A 25,987-nucleotide genomic window follows, 5' to 3' on the forward strand; every position below is an offset into this window, starting at 1 on the left:
TGGTCTATCACTATTTTCACCTTTCCAGAGGATGTGGAATAAGAGCTAAAAAGATTGATTCCAGCAATCTTTAAAAAATGAAATGAGCATTTCAAATGCAGGAGTAAATTGTATATGTGGAGCGCAAGGAAGAATGGCAGTAATGCATGAGGGCTTCATTAGGCATTTGTGTTTGCAACTTGTACTAATTTTATTGTGAAACATTTGCTACAATTTAACCTTTTTTCTTTATCTTAATAGATTATTAATATTTTCACCTCTTCTTTTTTTATTGGATTTTGGTATCATAGCAGTATACATAGATGCAGTGCATGCCTGCATACATACAGAACATTTATGATATTGTTGACAAATCTTTTAATTCAATAAGTATGTTGAATGACTTTCTTACCAAAAAAAATAACATGTTGTGAAAGAACTTTGGACCACACAGAAAAAGATTTCGGGGCAGTGACTCATGTACTTGAAATTGTCTGTCAAAATGAGAATTTGATTTTGTAAGTCTTTATATACAGTAAACCCTCGTTTATCGCGGTTAATCCATTCCAGACTCTGCCGCGATAAACGAATTTCCACTAGGTAGGATTCTTTATTTATAAATCGAATATTTTCGCAGTTAGAGCATAGAAAACCAGTTTATGACCTTCTAAATACATTTTTTTAACATTATTAGAAACCTCTAGACATGAAATAACACTCTTTAGTCAAAAGTTTAAACTGTGCTCCATGACAAGACAGAGATGACAGTTCCATCTCACAATTAAAAGAATGCAAACATATCTTCCTCTTCAAAGGAGTGCGCGTCAGCAGCAGAGAATGTCAGAGAGAGCGAGAAAAGCAAACAATTAAAAAATCAATAGGGCTGTTTGAGCTTTTAAGTATGTGAGGCTCCGCCGGGCAAAGCAGCTGCAAGGAAGGCAGCAATGTGAAGGTAGTCTTTCAGCAATTTTTAGAGGAGCGTCCATATCCTGTAGGCCAGTGTGCGAACAGCCCCTCTGTCAGGAGCAGAGAATGTCAGAGAGAGAGAGAGAGCGGGAGACAGAGACAAGCAAACAAACAAAAATCAATACGTGACGTTTGGGCTTTCAAGTATGCGAAGCACCGCACGGGAAGCATATCGTATATAATTGAGGAGTTTAATATGTAATACGTGCTCTGATTGGGTAGCTTCTCATCCATCTGCCAATAGTGTCCCTTGTATTTAATCAACTGGGCAAAGCAACTGAGGAAGCATGTACCATAAATTAAAAGACCCCTTTCCCGCAGAAATCCGCGAACCAGCGATAAATCCGAGATATATATTTTGATATGCGTACATTTAAAATCCGCGATAGAGTGAAGCCGTGAAAGTCGAAGCACCATATAGCGAGGGATCACTGTACGTCAGCCCAAAACAGAACTGGTTGGCAGACAAAAACATGGCGGTTTTAAAGCCAGGTAGGGGAAATTACATCATTTGAGAATGAAGCGGAAGTGATGATGTTGGGCCCGGAACTGGAAGTGATGTCATAGAGCCCAGGCACAATTTCCCATGTTTGGTCTGGAGAGGAAAAAGAGAAAGGATTAGTGCACTCTGCCATCTCCTGGGGCGTAGAATTTGCACTATAACATGCCTTAAGCACAAAAGCGGAAATGTGCTTACGCACAAAAACATCCAGATGCATAACTCTGTGAGTTCGCCATCTTCCACGTTGTTCTGCTACATAAATCCTGGTTAGCGTGAAAAGTCATGCACGTACCTGCTGTTCCACCCTGTCTCCTCCCAGAATTACGCCTCTTTGAATATGCAAATCAATATAAGTAGCCCTTAAGATCAGTCTTCTGTGAAAAGACAATGGCAAAAGTACGAGTGAAAACATAAGAATTTCAGTGAATACCAAGTGGAGGCAAGGAAAAATTTACTATTTGTTGGTTTAAACAATGGTATAAACAACAAAAGGAAAGAGTGACACAGCGTGTCGGAGAAACTCGAAAGCTCAAGATCACAAAGTTGGACAGTGCCCAAAATAAAAAAGTTGTCGCATATCAAAGTCACCATGAAAAGCGAGTTGTAGCCCACCATCTGAATGTCATATGAAAGTTTATTAGGGTACAGAGGGGAAAAAAGGCACACGGAGTTGGAAAAAGCATGAAATGTCAACTTTAATCTCGAAATTTCCACTTTAGACACGTAATTTATTTTGTCATTAAAGCAGATCATCATAAACTTAATCTTAAAATCATTTAATTTAGTTACGATGAGATTTTTAACTAGTAAAGTAGCACGTTAAATGCTTTGTTTTGTATTTGATCTTCTATGTTCTCTGTGTGTGTGAATCATTGCATGCTTCTGGGCTTTCTCTTCCTCCCACAGGACACAGAATCCATTACATTCGTGATATTACAGCTCTCTGAATAATTAAAATACTGAGATGTATACGTGATATGTTCATGATGATAGGAGTTAAAGCATGTTATTAAACTTAGGAACATGGCGTAGTGATTGTTCATGTCTCACGTACGATGCTTGCTGCGCCATGTGTGTCCTTCAATGAAAGGCTTTATTACAGAAGTACTGTCTCTTTCAAATGTACTCACCCCCAATTCCTGTCCTTATATTTCTTTCTCCAAATAACTAATCGCCACACAATCAGCTCTGTAATAGATGTTAAGCCATAGAACGACAATTCTTCAAAACTTTTAAGGAACATTGAAACATATTCATAATGTTTTATTATTCTATCCATCTATCCTTACAAGTGTCGCGCCAGCCACAGTAAAAATACAGCACTGTGTAGTTAAAGTTTTATCTGTATAATAAACATATTTTGCTGCATTTCATCTTAAAAATATTGTCATCATATGTAAATATGTGCTTTATAAAGTGGCTCAGGTTGTGCAATATTATAACAGTTTCTCAAGTTTACAGTGAGGTGATTGTAATAAGTACAGACAGTTCTACAAGGAGCACTTGAAGGACTGATGGAGTGCGTTTAGAGTTCTTGTGATGAAACTGTTTCTTAACCGCGAGGTCAGTACAGGAAAGACTCTGAAGTGTTTGTCGGATGAGAGAAGTTCAAATGGCGAATGGCTGAGACAGCGTGTGCTTGATGCAGTATACTGAATTCTCTTTCTGTTCAGCTGCTGTACAACTGTGATTCACACTCATACAGTGATAAAAATACTCAGGGTGGTGCAGTGAGAATAATATGGAAAAAGATGATCCGATGTGGCAACACCTAACGGGACCAGCTGAAAGAAGGAGGTGCGTTGAGAGTACCAACACTAAAGCAGTTATGGTATTTGGAATAGTTTGACCATTCTGTTGACCATTATATTGTTACAGGTTAATTACAATCATCCATCCATCCATCCATCCATTTTCTAACCCGCTGAATCCGAATACAGGGTCACGGGGGTCTGCTGGAGCCAATCCCAGCCAACACAGGGCACAAGGCAGGAACCAATCCTGGGCAGGGTGCCAACCCACCGCAGGACACACACAAACACACCCACACACCAAGCACACACTAGGGCCAATTTAGAACCGCCAATCCACCTAACCTGCATGTCTTTGGATTGTGGGAGGAAACCGGAGCGCCCGGAGGAAACCCACGCAGACACGGGGAGAACATGCAAACTCCACGCAGGGAGGACCCGGGAAGCGAACCCGGGTCTCCTAACTGCGAGGCAGCAGCGCTACCACTGCGCCACCGTGCCGCCCTTAATTACAATCAGATGCATTAAACTAATAAGCAATATGCAGTTAATTTCACTGTATTTATAAAGCTGCATCAGGGATGTGGATCTGAAAAAGAAAGATAAACCACACAAGAACAGTAGCACTGCTTTGACGCTGGGTGCCGCTAGTCTGCAAAACCGAGAGGAGAACTTGTGTACGACAGGGTATGAGCAACCGTGGAAATGTGCGAGGCTTTATGCCAAGTTTAGGTTTTAATCATCGCAATTTGAATGTGGAAATGTTCTTAGGCAACATTTTTGTGCATACGCACCATTTGTACATGAGGCCCCTGGTCTGGTGTAGAATTATTCTTTCCTGAAACCTTTAGCTGCCTCCCATGCACGTGTGTGTGAAAGTGTGCTGAGACTTCCTTTCAGCAAGTAGTAAGGAGGTAAAATGCAGTTTGATTCATGATTGTTTTTAATTCTCCATTACACTGGAACAGAGAAAAGATATGCAGTTCTTTGCAGGAGAGCACAATTATATTTAACATAGACAACAATCTTATGGTGAGTAAGATGAACGGAGTTGTGACAAGCAGATTTTTCTGATGGGAGTAGCATTCCTTTAATACAGTGTTTGTCAACCTCTGTTCTGGGGGCACATTGTGGCTGCAGGTTTTTGTTCCAACCAGCTTCTGTTTTTAATTGGACTCCTGAGCTAATTAAGTGAACTGTTATTTCCCAAGTTTTTTGCCAGCATGTGTGCTCTGCTCATTTTCCATTGTCATTAATAAGATACAATGAAGGGGAAAAACTACACAGAGAGAGGGCAAAATATAATGAAATCAACAAAATGGAGTTAAGCATTTAAATCTATAGCAAAACCAGAAATATTTGTAAATGTCTTATAAATGTAAAAATCATGCTGCTGTGCTTTTCTGAATGTAGAATAAAAGAAAAATAATACCAGCTAATTAAATAAGATCAGTGTTATCAGGTGTTGTCACTGATTAGGAATCTGGCTGGAACAAAAACCTGCTGCCATGTTGTGTCCCAGGACCTAGGTTGGGAAACACTGCTTTAATATGTTGTGTCCAGTATGGGGCACTGCAGACTCCAGACACAAGTCCATAAACACACCCACGGTTTCAAAAAATATTTTATTACACAATAATACCTTTTCCAGGTGGTTCTTCAAGCACAAATGATCTTAATCATGAATTCAATAATCTCCCTCCACCCTCCTTGTTTCCTACCTACCTTTTCCATGTCTTAGAATGTGAGGTGGCTTCCTACATGCAGGACTTGGGACTACTTCTGATGTCTCAATTCTTGATGGAGCAAGCACTTCCAGGTTAAGTGGAAATTCTCCAAAGCCATTCCCTGCAGCACCCATTTGTGACACCTATGAAACCCAGCAGGGCTGCCCCATGGGACTAGTCTGTCCATATTGTCCTGGTATGTCCACCTTCTGGCTGAGACTGGGCATGATCTGCCTCTAAATAGGGCTGCATGATATTGGAATTTTTTTTCTGTGATATATATTGCAATATTTTTAAAAATGTTGTCATTTTCGCCAGATGACATGAATAGCTCCGTTTCCAAAGAGTAAATCATTCTAGATTGTTTGGGGTGAGTTTTGGAAGGTGAGTGCATCTGCTGTATAAAAAATAAAAATGTCTGTGAAGCAGGATGCTGTCTAGAAGGGATAAAGAAGAATACGGGAGGCTATATATCTGTGCTCTTGGTTAAAACAGAGCATTAAACTAAGAAGTGAGGAAGCTTCATTTTCATATAGCTAATTAACATGAATAATATGCCCAACATGAATAACATTTTATTTTAAAATGAAACCTTTTTTGGTAAACAACAAAACAGTAGACATGTATACAAAATTATAAAAATACTATAGCAGCTACGTGAGTGTGTATCACCAGTCCTTAGACTAGTATTCTTGGTTAGTAACCTCTATCTTCCATCGCTGGTGTAAAACAAAGACTTTGACAATTAATAATGTTGCCACTTGCCCTGAAAATCCTCTCCAATGGGGAGCTTGTAGCCCGAATACACCAATACATTAAATAGTATAAACATATTTAAATTTAAGCAGTGAAGTGCTTATACATTCAAATAACTCTTACTGCAGCTGAATACACTACATGTTATTTAAAGATGAAATGTAAAAAAGCAGGCAGAAACTATATATGTTTTAAAAATCTATGAAAACCCAATCACTCTCAAAGAATATTGCTGTCTTACATTTGTAGTGTGCCCTAAAGTTTCAGCTTTATGCATCTTTAAACATTGTTTATGAAAGTAATATTTTAAAATGTAGTTCAAGATTCAAGTCTGACTAGCTCCAGATTGTGCTAAGTTAAAGAGAGGACTAACCAAAAAAAGAGAGCTATATTAAAATAATTTAGCTGTTAAACAAGGTAGAACAAGGTGTCATTGTGTAAAAGTATTTTTTTTTACAATATTGCTAGGACATTATCTGCAATTAGCAGCAGTAGAAGTATAATACTGTGCATATATAAACATTATAACAATAGTGGCATGGATTTGATTTTATTATGTTTAATTTTAGGACAAATTGTTCAGTAAAACAGCTTAGCAAATATAGCAAACTTGTAACTCTGTGATGCAGTCTGTTGCCAAAGCAATGAGCCTGTTCCAGTTGTTAAGGGATACAACATTCACCATGTTTGCTGCATTGCCTGTTGTTATACAGGTTAGACTTCTAGGTTCCAAACAGCCAATGCTTCTCTCAAACATCTTCTGATGGTCTCGCTTGTTATGATCCTGTAGGAAAAATGTTGTTTGCAAACAGTGGCTTTTTAGTTGGAAGTTCTCATTAATAAAGTGCATAGTCAGACTTATGTACCTGTAGATCTCCGTTGCCCAGTTGGACTACAAATCGGCTATTGCTGCAAAATATTCAATTTTTATTAGCTCTGGTTGAACTTGTGACTTTTGAGAAGAGAAAAATAGTTGCATGATGATATTACATAACACTTGTCAAGTGATTGGATAATCTTTTTAAAATCTAATTTGTTAACTTTGCTAATTCGTACCATATCTTTCATGAGGGGAAATTTTATTGCATCAGTGCAATCTCTTTGCCATTTGGAACTCCTTTTCTATGGTAGTAAATTATGGTATTTTACACAAGCCTGTCTTGTAGGGAAGTTCTTTATTTTTATTTATTTTTTTTTAATTTGCTTTGCTTGGCAACATACACACATCAGTGTATCTGTATGTGGCTTGCTTTTTATTCTTTAAAATCTGTTCATATATCTAATCCATTAAGCATTTTGTATTTGTGTTACTTGTTTTTACTTGTTCTTTATTTCATAATTCAACCAAAAGTCTTCATTAATCACATTCATCTTGTTTAAAATTGTCTAAATTGTACCCTGAACAAGATTCAACCTATGTTGTAATCTAGCTTGAGCATCATTAAGCTGTATACTTTGCTATCACCATCATTTTGGACAAAGCAATTTAGTTATTTTCAGGTAGCCTTGGTGTCACAATTGCTCCTAATATATTAACAATATTTTGTGTACAACCAGATGGGTTGAAAGTGGTTATGGATAAACTAATACTAATTTCCTGTACTACATTACATTTCATAGTCATTATTCCACCTTAACTGAAAAAAAATCCGAACCCACCTACTATACAGTAAGTCAGTTCTATATTATCTCAAAGTAGAAAAAAAATCTAGTCCTTTCTTAGATGATATTTACAATTTTTTTTTTAAAAAACACGGCAGTAGATCAGTAATTGACTTTATTAATTCTTCTGTTTTTGAAAAGCCTGATTTTTGTTTGTTTTTTTTTTTTTGCTTCTGTCTCTCCATTTTCTCCTTATTTTAGGATAGGGTTAGGTCTAGTTCAATCTTGGTTTGCTTTTTTCCACCCTTATGCTTTTCTACTTTTCTTTTGTTAGCTTGATTTTGTTTGTTTTTTTTTTTTTTTTTTTTTTTTTTATTAATTTTATTACAATCAATACATAGCAATCACATTTTTACCAAAAAAAAAAAGAATTATGCTAAGAACAGATCGATCCCCACCCTTGAGAGAGAGAGCAAGCCAAATGGTGTAAAATTTAAGGCTTTTAAAAATACCTAAATCAACAAATTCTCTGTGCTTTATAAAATCATTTCAAAATATTACTGATTAGATCCTGCCATGTTTTGAAAAAAGTCTGCACAGATCCTCTAACTGAGTATTTGATTTTTTCCAATTTTAAATAATATAACACATCAGTTTCCCACTGACTTAAAAGAGGAGAGTTTGGGTTCTTCCAGTTTATCAGAATAAGTCTGCGTGCCAAAAGTGTAGTGAATGCAATCACAATTTGTTTGTCTTTCTCCACTTTAAGACCCTCTGGAAGAACCCCAAACACAGCTGTTAATGGGTTAGGAGGGATTGTGAGTCCAAGACTGTCTGAGAGGTAATTAAAAATTTTTGTCCAGAATAATGTTAATTTGGAGCAGGCCCAGAACATGTGACCTAGTGAGGCTGGAGCTAATTTGCAGCGTTCACAGGTTGGATCATGTCCTGGAAACATTTTGGAGAGTTTTAGTCGAGACAGATGTGCTCGATATATAATTTTGAGTTGTATAATTGTATGCTTTGCACATATGGAGTTCGAGTGAATTCTCTGCATTGCTACTTTCCACTCCTTTTCTGATATATTAATTGAGAGATCATTTTCCCAGTGTCCTCTTGGATCTTTGAAAGGAAGGGATTGTAAAAGGATTTTATATATTGTAGAGATGGAGTCTAACTCCTCGAAATTGAGCAATAATTTTTCCAGCGTGGCTGAGGGTGCAAGATGAGGAAAATCCGGAAGGTTCTGTTTAACAAAGTTCCTGATTTGAAGATAGTGAAAGAAATTTGTAGCTGGAATGTTAAATTTGGAATGTAATTGTTCATAGGATGCAAAGACGTCTATATATATATTTTGAAGTAAATTGTTGTTATATCTGTATTTGTTTGATTGAGTATTGTGTCATTGTTTACAAGACAAAAAAAAAAAAAATTTTCTTATTCGTTGTTCATTTGGTGGGATAGTACACTTGGCACCCTGTTTTATGGTTGAATTTATTTATTTATTTATTTTTTTTAAACTTGTGTTTGCACAATAAGACTAATCAGTTTTTTCCATTTACTTCTTTGGAGTCCACTGGATCTCATCCTGTTACTCGATATCTCTATTCTAACTTGAATAGTTTCTCTATCTGATCACTCACTTTAACCTTCTCAAGTGCATTATAAACTCTCAAAATGTTCTTAGACTTGGTAAATTCTCATTTTCCTTCTGAATATATGAAGTAATTCAATTTTCAGCAGATTGCCAAAATGTACTATGAAATGATACTTGAGCTAAAGGAGAAGTACTTTGTCAAATTTTTACCTTCAAGTAAAAATAAGAAGTATTTCAGTTAACAGTACTTGAGTAAGAGTAACTATATGCTTTCAAAACTATTCAAGTACCAAAAGTAAATGTAAATTTTATAATAATGAGAAGGTACAACACTTTATTTAGACCAGCATTCTTTCTGGTGTCGCAACTCACTTTTTTCCATGGAAGTGTCTTCATGACCCACTGCATGCAGTATCTTGTGTGTATAACTTACATATATTGTTTGAACAATATATATAACTTGGGGTTTCAAGCTGCTTATTACTTGTGTCCATAAAATCTTGTTTGCACAAATTAAAAAAAAAAAAAAAAAATGTTTGGAACTTAAGGGGACCCATACAAGATAGCTTAAGAAAAGGGAAAAAACAACTACTTCATCAATTCCCTTTTTAAATTTGAATGCAATTTCTTGAAGACAGGGGTTTCTTTTCGTGCCGCCTTTATATACAACCATGGGGGAAAGTGCACATCCAGTTTTAATGTCTCAACTGTGAATGGGAAGCATAGAAACAACATATCAATCAAGCAGTGGAAGATGCACTATTGATTCTTTGTTTTTGAATAATATATGGTATTGCTATTCTTTGAACTATATCCTAAGTTGACAATACACCTGACAGTTCTCTTTAAGGAACTTATAATAGTTTGTCTGTGTAGCAAGTTACGAGTGCTTGATAGAAAAGGAATTGATGTAACAAGTATGATATTGAACCTAAAAACGTAGCCGTAAATGAAATTTACTTGAGTAAAATACAAATAGCTAAAAAAATACATAAATGAAGTAGCAGTTGTATTTCTTTCATTATTTTACAGCTTTGTACACCTGTGTCCAACAAGTAATGTTTTATTAAGCATCTTTCACTGTATGCAATGGTGTGGAAGTTGTTTTTCATTTGGTCCATAAAAATAATATGCCATCAGCTGTCCAGCTGTTTCATGGTACTACTGTAGCATGCTAGGTAGTGTTCTTCCCTCAAAGCCCCACTGAGTTGTGTTCAAATACTGTAGATAGATGTTGTTTTGGAGTCTTAAGTTTGACAGCATGATTGTACTTGATTGCCTTTATTCAAAAGGAAATGGACACATAATTTTACATGATGACTTGTGTAAAGGAATCACAAATAGGGTTAAGGGACGATTGTTAAAATAACTTTGTGTTTTATGCTTAGCTAATCATGTTTACTTATTCAATAAGAGAGCACTGAGTAAGTGTACAGTGTTTGGAAATTAGATTTGTTGTAAAGAAAGTACCCAAAGCATCCCTTCTCTGTAATTAAGGATGATCCCATTGTTTGGCCGCCAATCTAAATGGGCAGATTTTCACAAAAGTCTTGATTGGTAAATTGCCCAATCACAAATGCAATCTTTTCAGCCCCTGCTTTTCTAAGCGTTACTGTAGTTCAGTTGAAGTGTAAGGTATTACGGTAGTTGAGCCAACATGCTTTTTTTTTCTTATTACACAGTAAATAAAGTACAAGAAGACCAGGCTCATTTTGGTAATTGGGATATTAGCTTATATGTTAAAGAAAGTGGAGTAATAAACTCAAAAGGTGTCGGCCTATGCAGTTTGATGGCAATAAAAGCTACTTTATTGAATTTTGCCATTTTCATTTTAGACTTTATTTATTTTATCCTTTAAAGCGGACACAGATTTAGTTTGGACATGGAGCTTGTTTTAATTACATTTGAACTGTACAAAGAAAAATATTAGCATAACAGCAAAATGTGTCTTGTATTTAGAAATGTATTAAGCATGTTAGTCTTGTGTCTTATTGATAAACCACTTAGGAACATTTTATATATATGTGGCTTTATTAAGGAGTAGTACTGTTAGTATGTTTTGCTGTGTATCATACAGCCATATGCTTTGGTAAGAAACAAGTTTCACTTTAAATGGTAAACCAAATTTAAAATTTCAAAAATTGATTGTCTAGCTAATAAATTGAAGAAAAAACACTTGTATAAATATAGTAAATGTGTATTTTAACAACAAAAAATCTACAGTTGAATTAATGATTAAAACCTGTAAGTATATATGTATATGTGTATGTATATTAGGGTGCCAACGAACAATATGCGAACAAGTGAAATGTTACACTGTAAAAATGCACCTTTCATAAAAATGATACATGAAAAAAAATTTAAGATGAATATATCAACATTTACTAGTGGCACAATGCTTCTGACGTTATCAATATTTATTGTAAAATCCCTTTTTCAAGCAACTATTATGCTTGTTATTGATAGGTGTTGTACATGGAATATTCAGCATAACTGAGCTTTTAAAATAAATTTGTATTGTTTTTATCTATGCCTAGTTTGTTTTTCTATGCCTAGTGTTTACTTTTGTTGCTGTGACATTTGTGTAAGAAACATAAAATAATGCAATAAATGAAAAAACAAGTATTTTTTATATGCTCATACAGACAGATTTCTTTCACAGTTCCCAAAGTTAAAGTTTAATAACTTGTGTGATTCCAGTATTATATCAGTAACAGGCATACATACTCCTTGCAAGTAATAGAGGAACTGTGAGACAACAAGAAGAAAATGTTACACTGCTGTTAGTCTGTTTGCATAATGTAGTCCTATAACCCGGCTGGGATTATTTCTTATTTCTATCTGCATCTTTACATTGCTACAAAGTTGTACCAAAATTATAAACTTATTGAGTCCTAATTACTTGGCACTGTTATATTTGCATAACAGGTGTAGGTGAAGGATTTAAGCAAGATGACATCAGTTGTAGAGAAAAAGTCAAGGCAATCACGACACAGTGTGTGGCTTATAGCAGGACTCTCTGATACCATTACTGGCTGTAAGCTACCTTCTAATGGACAAGTGCTAAGTCGATTTTTTAATTTGCATACTGTTGAGAATTAAACAGTCCAGGATAGTGCTGCTGCAACGATAAGAGGTATCCAGTTCTGGCAGAAGGCATGAATCCCTACGAAAAAAGGGTAAAATATAATAAACAAAATCAAACAGCAGCACATGAAATGGAAAGGTCTGCAGAAAGAGAAACCCGGAAGATCAGATGCACAACAGCGAAAGGAAAATAATTTCTGTGCAGCTCTTGAAGACCTGTTTGACGTTGCACATGCTGATGCTTTAGACCTAGTACAAATAGACGAGGGTCGCAAGTTTCTGCTTGCTCAAAGAGAACAAGGAAGACGTGGAAGTGTTGGGCCAGTAGACAAGAAACTTGCGAAAGCAGAAGAGCGGCGCTACAAAAGAAAACAAACAGATAAGAGAGGAAAGAAAGAGCGAGTATCATCACAAGCTGAAAGTCTACCTGGAACCTCCAAGGGTGAGCCAGATATAGAGGAAAGCACCACAGCAGAATCAGAAAAACAACAAGACTCTGATTTTACAGTTCCAGTAAAAAAGAGAAGAAAATTAAAGCCCATAAATGTAATACATGAAGATGAAGCACCGGCACTTGATCGCACAAACGTCTCAGACAGAAAGGCAACATTCATCAATACAGCCGTGGCTAAGTTTCTTGGCCACGATGCATTGACTTTAGCTCTGAATAAGGAGTCCACAAGACAAGCATGCAGAAAGAATCGTGCTGCTACAGCTTCAGAGATCAAGAAGGCATTCACTACTGGTGGTCTTTCAGGCCCGGACATAGAAAATTGTGATGGAAAAATCCTCTGACAGGTAAAGACAGTGTTGACCGACTGGCTGTCATAGTGTCAGGAGGTGGTGTGATGAAGATTCTTGGAGTTCCGAATATTCCCAGTGAAACTGCTGAGGCACAGGCTGCAGCGGTCTTTCAAACACTGGATGACCGGAATCTCACTGAACGTTTCCAACTGATGTGTTTTGACACCAGTGCCAGTAACACTGGGAACAAAGCAGGAGCATGAATTACAACATAAATTGCAACGGCAGCTTCAGTTTGGCCTGCCAACAACATATCCATGAACTTATTGTAGCCAAGGCTTTTAATGTCACAGTGGGATGTTCCAGTGGGCCAAATATAAAGCTGTTTGAGTGATTTGCTGTGGCGTGGAATAACATCGACAGATATCACATGAAGGCGGAATGACAAAGTAATTGCTGATGTACTTGGGCCACAGAAGCAGGACATTCAAGCATTCTATCTGTCACAGTTGCAGGAACAGAATCCAAGAGATTACTACAAAAAACTGATTCACCTGGAGCTGCTGTTTTTTGGGATATGATTCTACCGAGACAATCCACATCAACACACCCAGAGCTTATCACATAGCTTGATGGATGTCGAAGCTTATACAGGGGGTCCTCGGGTTACAACATCTTGACATATGATGTTTCGAGTTTAAAACGCTCACTCCCATAAAAAAAAAAAAATTGAGACATGAGTGTTTCAGCTTACACCATTAGCGTTGTACTTACAGACTTTGTGGGCGATCTAGTTTGGTTGCACACAACAGAAGAATACACAGTAATGCCGTTGTAAAACAAGCCTTGGACACAGACAGATCGACAACGTTTGGTCACCCAACACACACATTTATTTACACTATTTACAGTTTCAGTTTGTGCACAACCCAGTACCTTTGCCTCTGCACTAATCCCCAAAAGTCCAAGCCTCTCTCTCTCCAGTGCCACTTTACTTCAGGCTGCCTCCACTCCTCTTCCAACACAGCTCTCGTCCACTTCCACCCGTCTCCAGTCTTCGAATGAAGGGAGGCGGCCCCTTTTGTACAAGCCCGGATGGGCTCCAGGTGCTTCCCGGCACTCCTCCATGGACCCTCCCCTGTTTGGCAGAAGTGCCTGGCTGTGCACCCCCATTCCTCTTCTCCCAAACCCCCAGCACTTCTTGGTGTGGCGGAAGTGCCGAGGTACAGGGCTCTCCAGGCACCAGGACACCCACTGGTGGTGACCACGGGCCCCATAGCAACCAGGGTGGCTGCCCCCACGTGATCTGAGATAGGCGCATGCCCTCTTCCGGTCCTCCAAGGCGTCCCGGCTGGGTTGTCGCCCCAGGCATCTGCCACACCGTGTATGAGTGACGGAGTTGGCAAACAGTTTGGCACAAGTGTTCCATTTGTGTTGCTTTGTTTGGTGACTTTTTGGCCCTTATGGCTCCTAGAGATTGTAGTGCTTTGAAGAAGAGGAAAGCTATCACAATGGATGTGAAATTAGACATTGTAAAGAGATCGTAAGGAATAAAGGAAAGGAATTTTTTTACACATTTTTTGCCATTTTTTCTGTTACTTCAGTACAGTGTACAGTATATGTATGTCCTTTTCCTTTTTCTGTGGCTTAGTTGTGTTAAGTTCTAGATTATGATTTTACAAATGTGTTAGGAACGGTAAGTGACTTAGGGTGTGTTTCGACTTGCGCCAAAATTCAGGTTACATCACTGTTGTAGGAATGGAACTGTGTTGTAACCCGAGGACCCCCTTGTATACAGTCTCAAGATTTAAATGTTTCGCTCGTAGTTTTACTTGACTGCTCGTGAACTGTCTGGGCTTAAGCAGTTCAACATGTTTGTGGTGAAGGTGTATTATCAAAGTGTGGTGCACCCTTACCTTCCCAGTGTCAGCTCCACAAAATGACCTCCAGCTGCTGAAAGCCCTAGTGATTTACCATGATGTAAACAGAACAGTTGCAAATGCAGCAATACAGACTTCAACACGCCATCTTTGGTACCTGAGTGAAGCTCTTGTTGGGCTTGCATTTTTTGATACTCAGCTGTCTGTGACAGAAAAAAGGGAACTGATTGCTACACTAAACAGGAACGATGATGAAGATCCATCTGTACAAGCAACAGTTGAGGAAAGCTGCATCACTGGAACCAGGTTGGCACATTTTGTATCACATAACACAAGGAAGTTTTTCACTTGTATGGAGATTTCACAGGACTTCCTCGTGTACGATCCTGATTCATTGGACAGTAATGAAGCATATATTTCAGCTCAGTGCAATGTCAAACACCTGAAAATGGTCAATGATGCAGCAGAGAGAGGGGTGGCACTAATTCAGTCATTCAATTCGGTCATCACAAACCAAGAAGAACAGAAAGTTGTAAAAGACCATTGCAAATAATTTCCAACACCAACAAACACTCTGTTAACTGAAAAGCTCTGAAGAGCTGGACAGAGTAGTCATATCCGCATGCATGTTTCTGTGTAGTGAATATAGAAAAATTCTGATCTCTTGTGCCACCAGTAAATATTGTTTGATTGTCAAAACTTGGTGTAATTTGTAATGGTAACTAGAACAAAACTGGGGGGCTTAGACGTCAGAAACGTAGATTTTCACTGGCACATTTTCACTGTATTTGTGTGTGTGTGTGTGCATTTCAGCTGCTATGGCGTCGATGAAATTAACAACAGGTTCACTACAGGGGCAACAATGAGACGACCCCCAAAACAGGAATGTTTTAACAGGTGGTGGCCACTGACATTTTTCCCTAGTTTTGTATTTCGCTACAGTCAGTGTCGCTACAGACGTTGCACAGGTAGTCCAATTTCTCCAGGATCGTACATCAATATGTGCCATTGCCAGAAGGTTTGCTGCGTCTCCCAGCACAGTCTCAAGGGCATGGAGGAGATTCCAGGAGATGGGCAGTTATTCTAAGAGAGATGGACAGGGCCATAGAAGTTCTTAACCCATCAGCAGGAACGGTGTCTGTTCCTTTGGGCAGGGAGGAACAGGACAAGCATTGCCAGAGCCCTACAAAATGACCTCCCGCAGGCCACTGGTGTGAATTTCTCTGACTAAACAATCGGAAACAGACTTCGTGAGTGTGGCCTGAGGGCCCGACTAAGGAATCCATTCCCGGACGGGTTTATCAATTCCTGGAAATTCTGGAATCCCACATGTCATTCCCGGAAATCTTGGGCTCCCGGGGATGACACAGTGCATGGGCATCTCACATGTGAACAGTTTTAGAAGGACCAACACTTATTTTTAATAAAACTACTGCAATATGTTGACATCAATTAAAGACTAACCTTATTTACAAGCAGTGCTGTCATATACTGTAAGTACGTGTATCTAGTTGTGGTAATAAGAGTGTAGAAAGCACGTCTCCAGCGTGCGATTGTCCAGGCGAGAGCAAAACTTTGTGCAGAGTATGCCAGCCGCTGAGAAAGCACCCTCTGCCTACACTGAAGTAGGTGGCGCAGTCATCAGATACTGATACTTGTTCTAAACAATGCCCACGCTTGCCGTTGCTCTGAAACACCGCCATTTCAGCTTTTACTGATGCATCCAGTTTCTTGTCATCATTCTGTGATGGCAAGTTTCTTGGCAAAGATAATGCGGATGCAACAGACTGACGCATTGAAATTGCAAATTGCTGTTCAAAGCTGTTGTCTGACAGACGTCAATGAAGTCTGCTCCATTCCGGCATTCATAAGCTGCAGAGTGCAGACTCCTCCGAGTCCACTGCGCTCAGTCTTAGTGGGAGCTGGGAGACTGACTGCTGCTGGTCTGTTGTTGACTGAATTAATTGACAACACACTACACTGTGGGCCAAAAAACCGCACCACTTAATTATTTTCAGCTATAACTCTGTCATTTCTTGATTGATTTTTACACTATGTATGTGATCTTGGCTGTTCCCGGGAGCCCGGGAATGGATTCCCTAGGCCCAACGTCCTCTAGTGGGCCCTGTGTGTATATGTGTGGAGTGCGGAGAAGTACTGCAGTGTGTTAAAGAAGTAATGAAAAAGAAAAGGAAACATTTTGAAAATAATGTAACATGATTGTCAATGTAATCAATGTAATTGTTTTGTCACTGTTATGAGTGTTGCTGTCATATATATATAAAATAATAACCACCATCATTTAAAAACTGCATTTTGTGTTTACTTGTGTTATATTTGACTAATGGTTAAATGTGTTTGATGATCAGAAACATTTTGTGTGACAAACATGCAAAAGAATAAGAAATCAAATCAGGAAGGGGGCAAATAGTTTTTCACACCACTGTGTGTATATGTGTATATATATATATATAGATATATAGATATATAGATATATATAGATATAGATATATATAGATATTTATATAGATATATATAGATATAGATATATATAGATATAGATATATAGATATAGATAGATATTTATATAGATATATATTTATATAGATATAGATATAGATATATATTTATATAGATAGATATATTTATAGATATAGATATATATTTATAGATATATATATATATATATATATATAGATATATAGATATATATAGATGTGTGTGTGTGTGTGTGTGTGTATATATATACATACATGTATACATATATATATATACATATATATACACGTATATGTATATATATATATATATATATATATATATTTATGTATATATGAATATGTGTGTGTATATATACATACATACAGTAATCCCTCCTCGATCTGGGTTATGCTCCAGAACCCCCGCGATAGACTAAAATCCGCAAGTAGAAACCATATGTTTGTGTAGTTATTTTTATATATTTTAAGCCCTCATAAACCACACTGTTAACATTATTGGAGCCCTCTAGACATGAAATAACACCCTTTAGTCAAAAGTTTAAACTGTCCTCCATGACAAGAGATGACAGTTCTTTCTCACAATTAAAAGAATGCAAATAGATCATCTCCTCTTCAGGAGCAGAGAATTTCAGAGGGAGAGATAGAGAGAGCGCTCGCAAAGAAAAGCAAAAAATCAATACGTGTGCTTTTAAGTTTGCCGGCATTTTTTAGAGGAGTATCAGTATCTTCTAAGCAAACAGCCTCTGTGCAAACAGCCCCTCTGCTCACATCACCTCCATCAGGGCAGAGAACGTCAGAGAGAGAGAGCGAGATTAAAGCAACAATCAAAAAATCAATACGTGTGCTTTTAAATATGCCGAGCACAGCAATAAAGCGGCATTTTTTTAGAGGAGCGTCAGTATCTTTTAAGCAAACAGCCCCTCCGTCAGGCGCAGGGAATGTCAGATGGTGAGATAGAGGCAGAGACAAGCAAACAATCAAGCTCCGCGCAGGATGCATATCTTATAGCATTGAGGAGTTTTAGTTAATATGTAATACATGCTCTGATTGGGTAGCTTCTAAGCCATCCGCCAATAGCGTCCATTGTATGAAATCAACAGGGCAAACAAACTGAGGAAGCGTGTAGCATAAATTAAAAGACCCATTGTCTGCAGAAATCTGCAAACCAGCGAAAAATCTGTGATATATATTTAGATGTGCTTACATTTAAAATCCGCGATAGAGTGAAACTGCGAAAGTCGAAGCGCGATATAGCGAGGGATTACTGTGTGTGTATATATATAGTCCTTTGTACTTATCAGGGTTTTCCCCATTCTGATGGTTAACTTGAATAATTTCTCTCAATTGTCCTAGTTTTTGTTAGATTGTGTGCATGTGTGAATGTTCTCTATGACTGACTGACACCCTATCTCATCCTGGGTCTTGTCTTGCTCCTTTATATGCCAGGATAGGGTTTGCCTCATCCTGAGTTTTTCCACATTATGCTTGGTAAGAAAATAGTGGGTTAGACGGAAATAAGGTGAATTCTTCTTGTTGGTCAAGGTTCTGTTTATTTAGGGATATTACGTGGTAAATAATTTGATAAGTATATTGTATATATATGTTGTGTGGAAATTTTTGTTCAGCAGACTGTTTTAGTTATACAAAACATTGTTTTTCCTAGCAGGTATTAGTATTAATTGTAAAAAAAAAAAAAGTTATTTTGTTAATAACTCAGATTTATAATCAACTCTTTACATTATGTTTAAAGATAATTATAAAAGGGACATTTTTAGTGAGTTAACTTTGAAACCATTACTATTGTCATTTTGGAGACACCCTAGGTGGGGAATAGGCCCGCGGAAAAAAAATGTTCATTTTGTTGAGTTGTAGCAGCAAGGCTTATTTTCAGCTGTCTTGAAGGAGCTAAGGTACAGAAGGGATTGGAAATTTTATATCAAGAAAAATCAAAGAGTAATGCAATAGCAAACACTTTCAGCTATTGTGAACAGTTAAGATATTTTAAGCTTGTGCTTAATTGTATAAAATAGCCATAATGATTTTTATTTGCCTAAGTATTAATTGTAACAACTTATTTTTTAGTACAACTATAATATTATTACAGATCACTAAGTGAATCAGCTGAGAAAAAACTGAAGGATCTCCCTGAACTGTCAGTGGGTTTTCCTAAGAAAATGATTTAACTTAAGTATACGACTAAATTACTGCGTCTGCTATTTATGATATTGTAATTATTTAATTTTTATTGTCTAATACTAATCTTCAAATCATGTCCAAGTAACTACTTAATTTAAGGTGTATTTATATTGTTGCTTTTTTAAACTGAATAGGTTTTATAGTTAAATTATTTTTTAATATACTTCTGTGTTGTTTTTTTGTTCATGGCATTGTAAAAGATACATTTCTTTGTAGAGCATATATTAAAATTGTTGTCCTTATTTTTAGGTTGTTGCGTTTTCTAGATCCTTATCCTGCAAAAGATATCAGCTTACCAGAGGTATAATCTAAATTTTGCATTTTATTACAAACATTTGTAAATTGTAGGCAGATTGTTAGCATATATTAATATTACCTTGGAGATTTTTTTTTTTTAAATATATAATGTGTTTCGGCAGCATCTTGTGGCTTTAACCCTTAAACTACAACATACATAGTGGTTAATGCATTCCTGGATGCCAAATACTTTTTTGTTGCACTTTTTAAGTAAACGTCACAATTCACAAAGAAAAAGTGAAATTTTAATGGAGCACATTTTTTTTTCATGCAAGGCGCATCACAGTTACTGCAGCACAAATCATTTTACACACTGCTAATGAACTGTAAAAACTATTTAAACTACTGGAACAATATGTACAAGGTACGACTAATGCCATTGATAAAATTCAGTAAATAAATGAGCCAACTGCACTTGAACTGGCCGCACGCAAGCACACAGATAAACGCTGATGCTGGCAGGCTAGTCTAGTGCAGCGGATAAATACCAGAGATAGTGAGGCTGCATGGGCTGACAGTGGTCATGAGCTGGCTGCTCAACGAATGTACGACACTGACTGATCAGCTCTGGCGTGCTGGTAAATTGCATTGGGAACTGACAATAGATGGTTGCGGCATTCAATGAATGTACATTGCCGAATATACTTAGCTCCTATGTGCTGGCAAAAGGCACTGGAAAACTATTATAGCTGCTTGCGGCAGTTTAAGGATTAAGAACAACAAAACAGAAAACACATTAACACTTAGCTGCAGATGCGTCACAGCTCACGACTATAGCCGGTTGCAGCGTTTGTGGAATGTACTTCGCTGAAGATTCTCGGCTCCTGCATGCTGGAAAATGGCACTGGGAAACGACTATAGCTGGTTGCTGTGGTTTAATGGTTAAGAACAGCAAAACAGAAAACATGAGAACATTCAGCTGGAGATGCATCACAGTGTAGCAGTCACTCAGCAGCAAGGAGAATTGAATAACGCTGTAGCGGTACGGTGATGCTAAAATTCACACCGTCGAAGTCGGTGATTTATTTATGTTTATGGTGGAGATGCCAGGGTCACAACCAGCCTTTGCCCGACCCCCACACACACTCACAAACAGAAACAGAAACAAAAACAAAGCAAACCGCAAATAAAGAATGTAATGAAAACAAATGAAACAAGATACTACCCCTGTTCCCCTTATGGCGATTATACAGTACATTAAATACAACACAGCACAAACAAAATACACACAGTAAAGTCAATGAAAAACGGCAATGGATGAAGTGTAATGAAAAAAATAGATAGTCCAGAGATCCGCATGTTGAATGGGAATGTAAAGATCCTACCAGTAGTTCCTGAAATGGATAAAATGGGTGGACAAGTTCAGGAGTGCTCGTTTCTTCGCAGAATGGCCAACAATCGACTTACAGTCCTCATGTACACAGGCAGATGGTAGACAATCCAGACCCCAATCACAAAACAGTCCAGGACAAAACGAATAAGTACAGGTAACCCAACAGAAGGCAGACTGACAGGAACGTGAAACACCATTAAAAAAAACTTTTTTTTTTCTTTTTTGTCACTGGACCCCTTTTAAAAAGCAGCGCTTGACACCCTTTGACCCCAACAGCATAAGACCAATCAGAGCCACTGCTGAGAGTTGCGGTTTCAAATTGTCATAGAGTACAATGCTCTCGGATTGGCTACTTTCACCATCCCAAACCGCGTTTTCATCTAAGGTTGCTATCTGCTATCTACAGTGCAGTATTACCACGAAAAAGCCATAAAAATTGCAGAGGATATTTGTGGTTTCTGCTAGTTAGATTCTAAGGAAAAATTAATGAATGCTGCGAACTCTGAACTGCGACATAGCGGAGGTCTACTGTATAAACTATTAAAACCCTGTGATTTTTCTTTATTTTTTAACAAAAACACATTTGCCACAATTGTTGACACCCTTGGAAATTAATGTGAAACAATGTAACTGAAGCATGTTTCCCATTTAAATTGGACAAGTTGATTGGAGTATATAGATTCTTTCCAGCTGAAATCAATGACTTCCTGCTTAACTGGGATATAAATATGAGGAGACACAAAATCAAATTTCTTTAGCCAACTATCATCATGGCATAGAAAAGAGAACACTCAATCCAAATGAGAGAGAAGTATGTTGCCTTTCATAACTCCAGGAATCGTTAAAAAAATAGCTACTCTCCTAAAATGCCTTTTTCTACAGTTAGGGCAATAAAAAAAAAAAAGTGGTCATCAACTGGAACTGTGACAAACATTCTTGGAAGTGGACCCAAGTTTACTTTACCTCCACATACATTGAGAAGGATAATAATATCTCCATGGATCACTGTTGTAATTGCAAGAAAAAGTAAAATCCTGGGGTTATCAAGTCTCCAGAACCGCCATCAGACGGCAGTCTTTTCTGTCTGTTATCCACAAACTTAGGCGCCTGGAGTTTTCTATGGTCTGAAGAAACAAAAATTGAACTTTTTGGCAATAAACACTCAAAGTGGGTTTGGTGTAAAATGAAGGTTGACTATAATGAAAGGAACCTTGTCCCAACTGTGAAATATAGTGGAGGTTCTGTGATGATGTGGGGCTGTTTTTCCTCCAGTGACCCTGGAAGCATTGTTAGGGTACGTGGCATCATGGATTCCCTGAAATATCAGGAGATTTTTAAATCAAACCTGGCTATAGCCTGCCAGGAAACTAAAAGTGGGTTGTCATAGTATTTTCCAGCAGAATAATGATCCAAAACACATGTCCAAATCAACCCTGCGATGGTTAACTGACCACAAAATCAAAGTTCTGCCATGGCCATCTCAGTCCCCTTACCTGAACACCATTGAAAATCTGTGGAGTGAGCTGAAGAAGAGAGTACACAGGACAGGGCCTTAGGACCCTGCCTGATCTGAAGAGATTATGTAAAGAAGATTGGTCTCAGATGCCATGCTGTGTATTCGTCCACCTTATAAAAGGTTAAAAGAGAATACTCTGTGCTGCTGTTTTGGTAATAGGAGGTTGTACAAAGTATTAAATGCAGGGGTGCCAACAATTGTGGCACGTCTTATTGTTAAAAAATATTTTTCTTGATGGGGGCTTTGTTTTTCTTTGAATGAACTTGTTTCAATTTAATGTCAAATGTTTATCATTTTGACCGATTTTTGCAAGGGGTGCCATTAATAGTGGAGGGCACTGTATGGCTCAGGAACATGATGGGGTGTTCGACACCATTGATGCTGTGGCTCAGCACAGCACACAGACCTGTGTCTGTCTAGAGCATAAAAAGGCAAAGAAAAGTTAGGAGCCTTCAAAATAGGTGCAGACGTAAGGGACTGTTTTATCATCCCATGCAACACTGTTAGTGGCCTCTTTGTGAGATTAGTCAAGGGCACTGCTCTCTAAGTAGACCTGGGTACAAACGGGCAGTAGTAACCCGCCAAACTGAGAAAGGCTTGGACCTGCCTCTTTGTTTTTAGACAGAGCCAATTCAAAATGGCATCAACTTTAGTACACTGTGGCCTTACAGTACCCCAGCGCAACAGGTAGCCTAAATATTTGGCTTTGTTCATCACAAAGAAACATTTCTTATGATTAATACGAAGCCTGGCTTCTCCTAGTGTCTGCAATACCGCTTTTACCTGCTGTAGGTGTTCCTTCCATGTGCTGGAATAGATGACTACATCATCTAGATAGACAGCACTACAGGAGTTATGAGGACAGAATACTTTGTCCACCAGACGTTAGAAGGTTGCAGGTGCCCCATGTAATCTGAATGGAAGGAGACAATACTGCCAGTCAATCAACATGTTATTGGCTGTCAGAAAAGGAGACACGCTTATGAAATTTGAAACTTTGTTGGAAAGTTTAATTTGACATACCCTACAATTTCTAGTCATATAATGTGACATGGTAAGGTGACGAGATCAGCAGCTGCAATGATCAAGTTTGACATTTTCTCAAACTAGAAGCTGTATAATGATGAGCATAAGCTGAATAGCAGACGCAGCCACAATCCATAGACCTGTCAAACTCCATTGACCTGTTAGATGAACTTTGGTATGTGAGGACATCAATAAAACGAGAAAAAGTATTCATTACACTTGAATGTAATCTACGGTAAAAAATTACACATGCATAATGTTTACTACTATTTATTTGTCAAATGGTTTTGATAATGTAAATAAAAATAGATGCTAAATGTTTTAAACTTTATTGTTCATATAATGAATATGTATTTTTTTTTTCTTTTCAGGTTAGCGTATTGAGTGATTGTAATTGTAATGCACTTATTCACTCAGCTTCTAAAATAAATGCTTGTTCCCACTTGGACATGTCACCCATCCCTGAAAATCTAAAAAAGGTAACTGAAAATTAGTTTATGTATGATTAAATAAATGGAACAATGTTAAAAATTGTGTGTTTGGTAAGGGGTTTTCTTCAGGTAATTTTCTCCACTTTCCATTGTTTTGCTGTAGTTTCACTCAGTAAATGATTAACAACTTCATTATTTTGACAATGAATATACTAAAATACATTAAAATTGTACAAAGCAAACTTGTTTTAACAGAATTTTTTTTTTTCCCCAAAGTAACATCTGTTGATGGAAAAAATAGTTATGTAGTAAATAATATTGTATGCTTAGGTAAGAGTGAATACTATAATAAAGTGTAAAGAGAAATATATGTAAAGATTATTTTGGAAGTTAAATCATTGCCAAAAACCCACATAAGGAAAATGTGATTCATACTCTTATTTATTATTTGGATGATTCCTTTATCCAGGGTGATATGCAACATTTGAGAAACAATTGGTTACTTTTCTTTTGTTTTTCCCTTTTGAGTATAGGCAGGTGAAGTGACTTTCTCATGATGTCCGTATAAAGGAGATCAAACCATGAGGTTGTGGGTTTAACGCTAGAATTACCAGAGCCTACGAAAAAACTCGTAATTCCGTCCCACCTTAAATTGCTTCTTAAATCCCTTCACACCTCTCCGCCGGCGTCCTTTGTCTTCTAAATCTGCTGATAAAGAGAAGCTAGGAGCAGCCGGCTATTCCACCCCCCACCAATTTAGAACGTGCGCGAACTTCTCTCAGCTCATGCCTTGATTGAGTATCTGGGAGTGAAGTGGAGTTTTAGAGTGGAAATAATAGATCGTTATTTGGAACACACGCATTTCATGTCTGTTCCGTTTCTACAGTAATCTGTGTCAACACATTGTTAAAACAGAAACGTTTTTTATATTCTAGTAGTAGATGACAAAATGGAGGCAAAAAACTATATAATGTATGAAGCCTGAAGTCCAAATATCAAAGAAACATTTTCACAAGAATAGCACAACAATTGCACTTTTATTCAAAAATATAACTGCAGAAACAAAAAGCCGCCTTAACATGCGACATTGACAGCCGTTTATTGTAACTGCCTCCGTGGTTCAATTGAATCAGTTTTTGCTTGGGAATCAAAAGGTCACGAGTTCGATCCTGTGCCACTCCGTTTTGAGAAGTAAACTGCTCTTAGTCTTACTATTTTAGAATAAAAGCATTCATTTGATTTCAGTCTGTAACAGTCGGTTCAATTTATGATCCTTGTAAAGGTTAGCTTTTTTTTTTTTAATTCACTTTTCATTCTCTCAGTCGCGTTCAGAATCAATCCATACAACCCCATCTGACACGGCTGTTTTCACTAAAGACGCGCTATAGCTCTGCAGTGTACCACGATGCATACTAACGACCCCCATCCCCAAACGGGTTCTGACACACAAACGCTGGCGAAGCTGCCTTCTTCGTATCTCACCGTCACTTGCTTTTCTTTTTATTCAGTTTTATTGATTGTTCCTGCCAGTCCCCGCATGTTGCTGTAGGCTGTTTCATTTGTACTCCAGGACATGCAGAGGAAAGAATGGTAAAGAGCAGTAACTTTGGCGCTATATGCAATCATCAGACACTCCCCATCTGCCCGTTGTTTTGTTATACAGTACTCTTACACCAACTTATGTTCTTGTGTTTGAGCATGCTCAAAAAATACACGTGTAATGCCACGAAAAGTGCACGTAGACACTTTATTTCGCAAACAAAACAAGTGCACTTTTATTCAAGACTACCTGTATAATCGAAGAAAAAAAGAAAGCAAGTTACAGTAGGCAATTGATACGACAGCTTTCATGGTGCAATGCTAAGAAGTGCTGATTTTCATTCTGTGCTATATAAAATCATCACATTCAAATATTAACAGTTCCCACACACCCAAGGACCGTCCTTCCTACATTTACAACATGTGTACTTGTTGCAGTGCACACAACTCTCTGTGCTATGGTTCCTATTACACTGAATGAGCACCTGACACTGTACTTTCTTCCCTGGGGGAAGGTCCCACATCAGAGAATTTCCAGTTCCTGCATAAATTCACAC

At 37.7% G+C, this 25,987-nt stretch overlaps 1 protein-coding gene across 1 annotated transcript in view; it reads left to right on the top strand.

Moving 5' to 3' along the window:
* LOC120534889 (putative ATP-dependent RNA helicase TDRD12) overlaps positions 1–25,987 on the top strand; it is a 329,578-nt gene that overhangs the window by 216,822 nt on the left and 86,769 nt on the right. The window contains exons 10-11 of the mRNA XM_039762401.1: positions 19,538–19,589; positions 23,832–23,939. Coding sequence (XP_039618335.1) covers positions 19,538–19,589; positions 23,832–23,939 — 160 coding nt within the window. The remainder of the gene's footprint in view (positions 1–19,537; positions 19,590–23,831; positions 23,940–25,987) is intronic.

Source organism: Polypterus senegalus, chromosome 9, assembly GCF_016835505.1.
Source record: "Polypterus senegalus isolate Bchr_013 chromosome 9, ASM1683550v1, whole genome shotgun sequence".
Taxonomy (NCBI): domain Eukaryota; kingdom Metazoa; phylum Chordata; class Cladistia; order Polypteriformes; family Polypteridae; genus Polypterus; species Polypterus senegalus.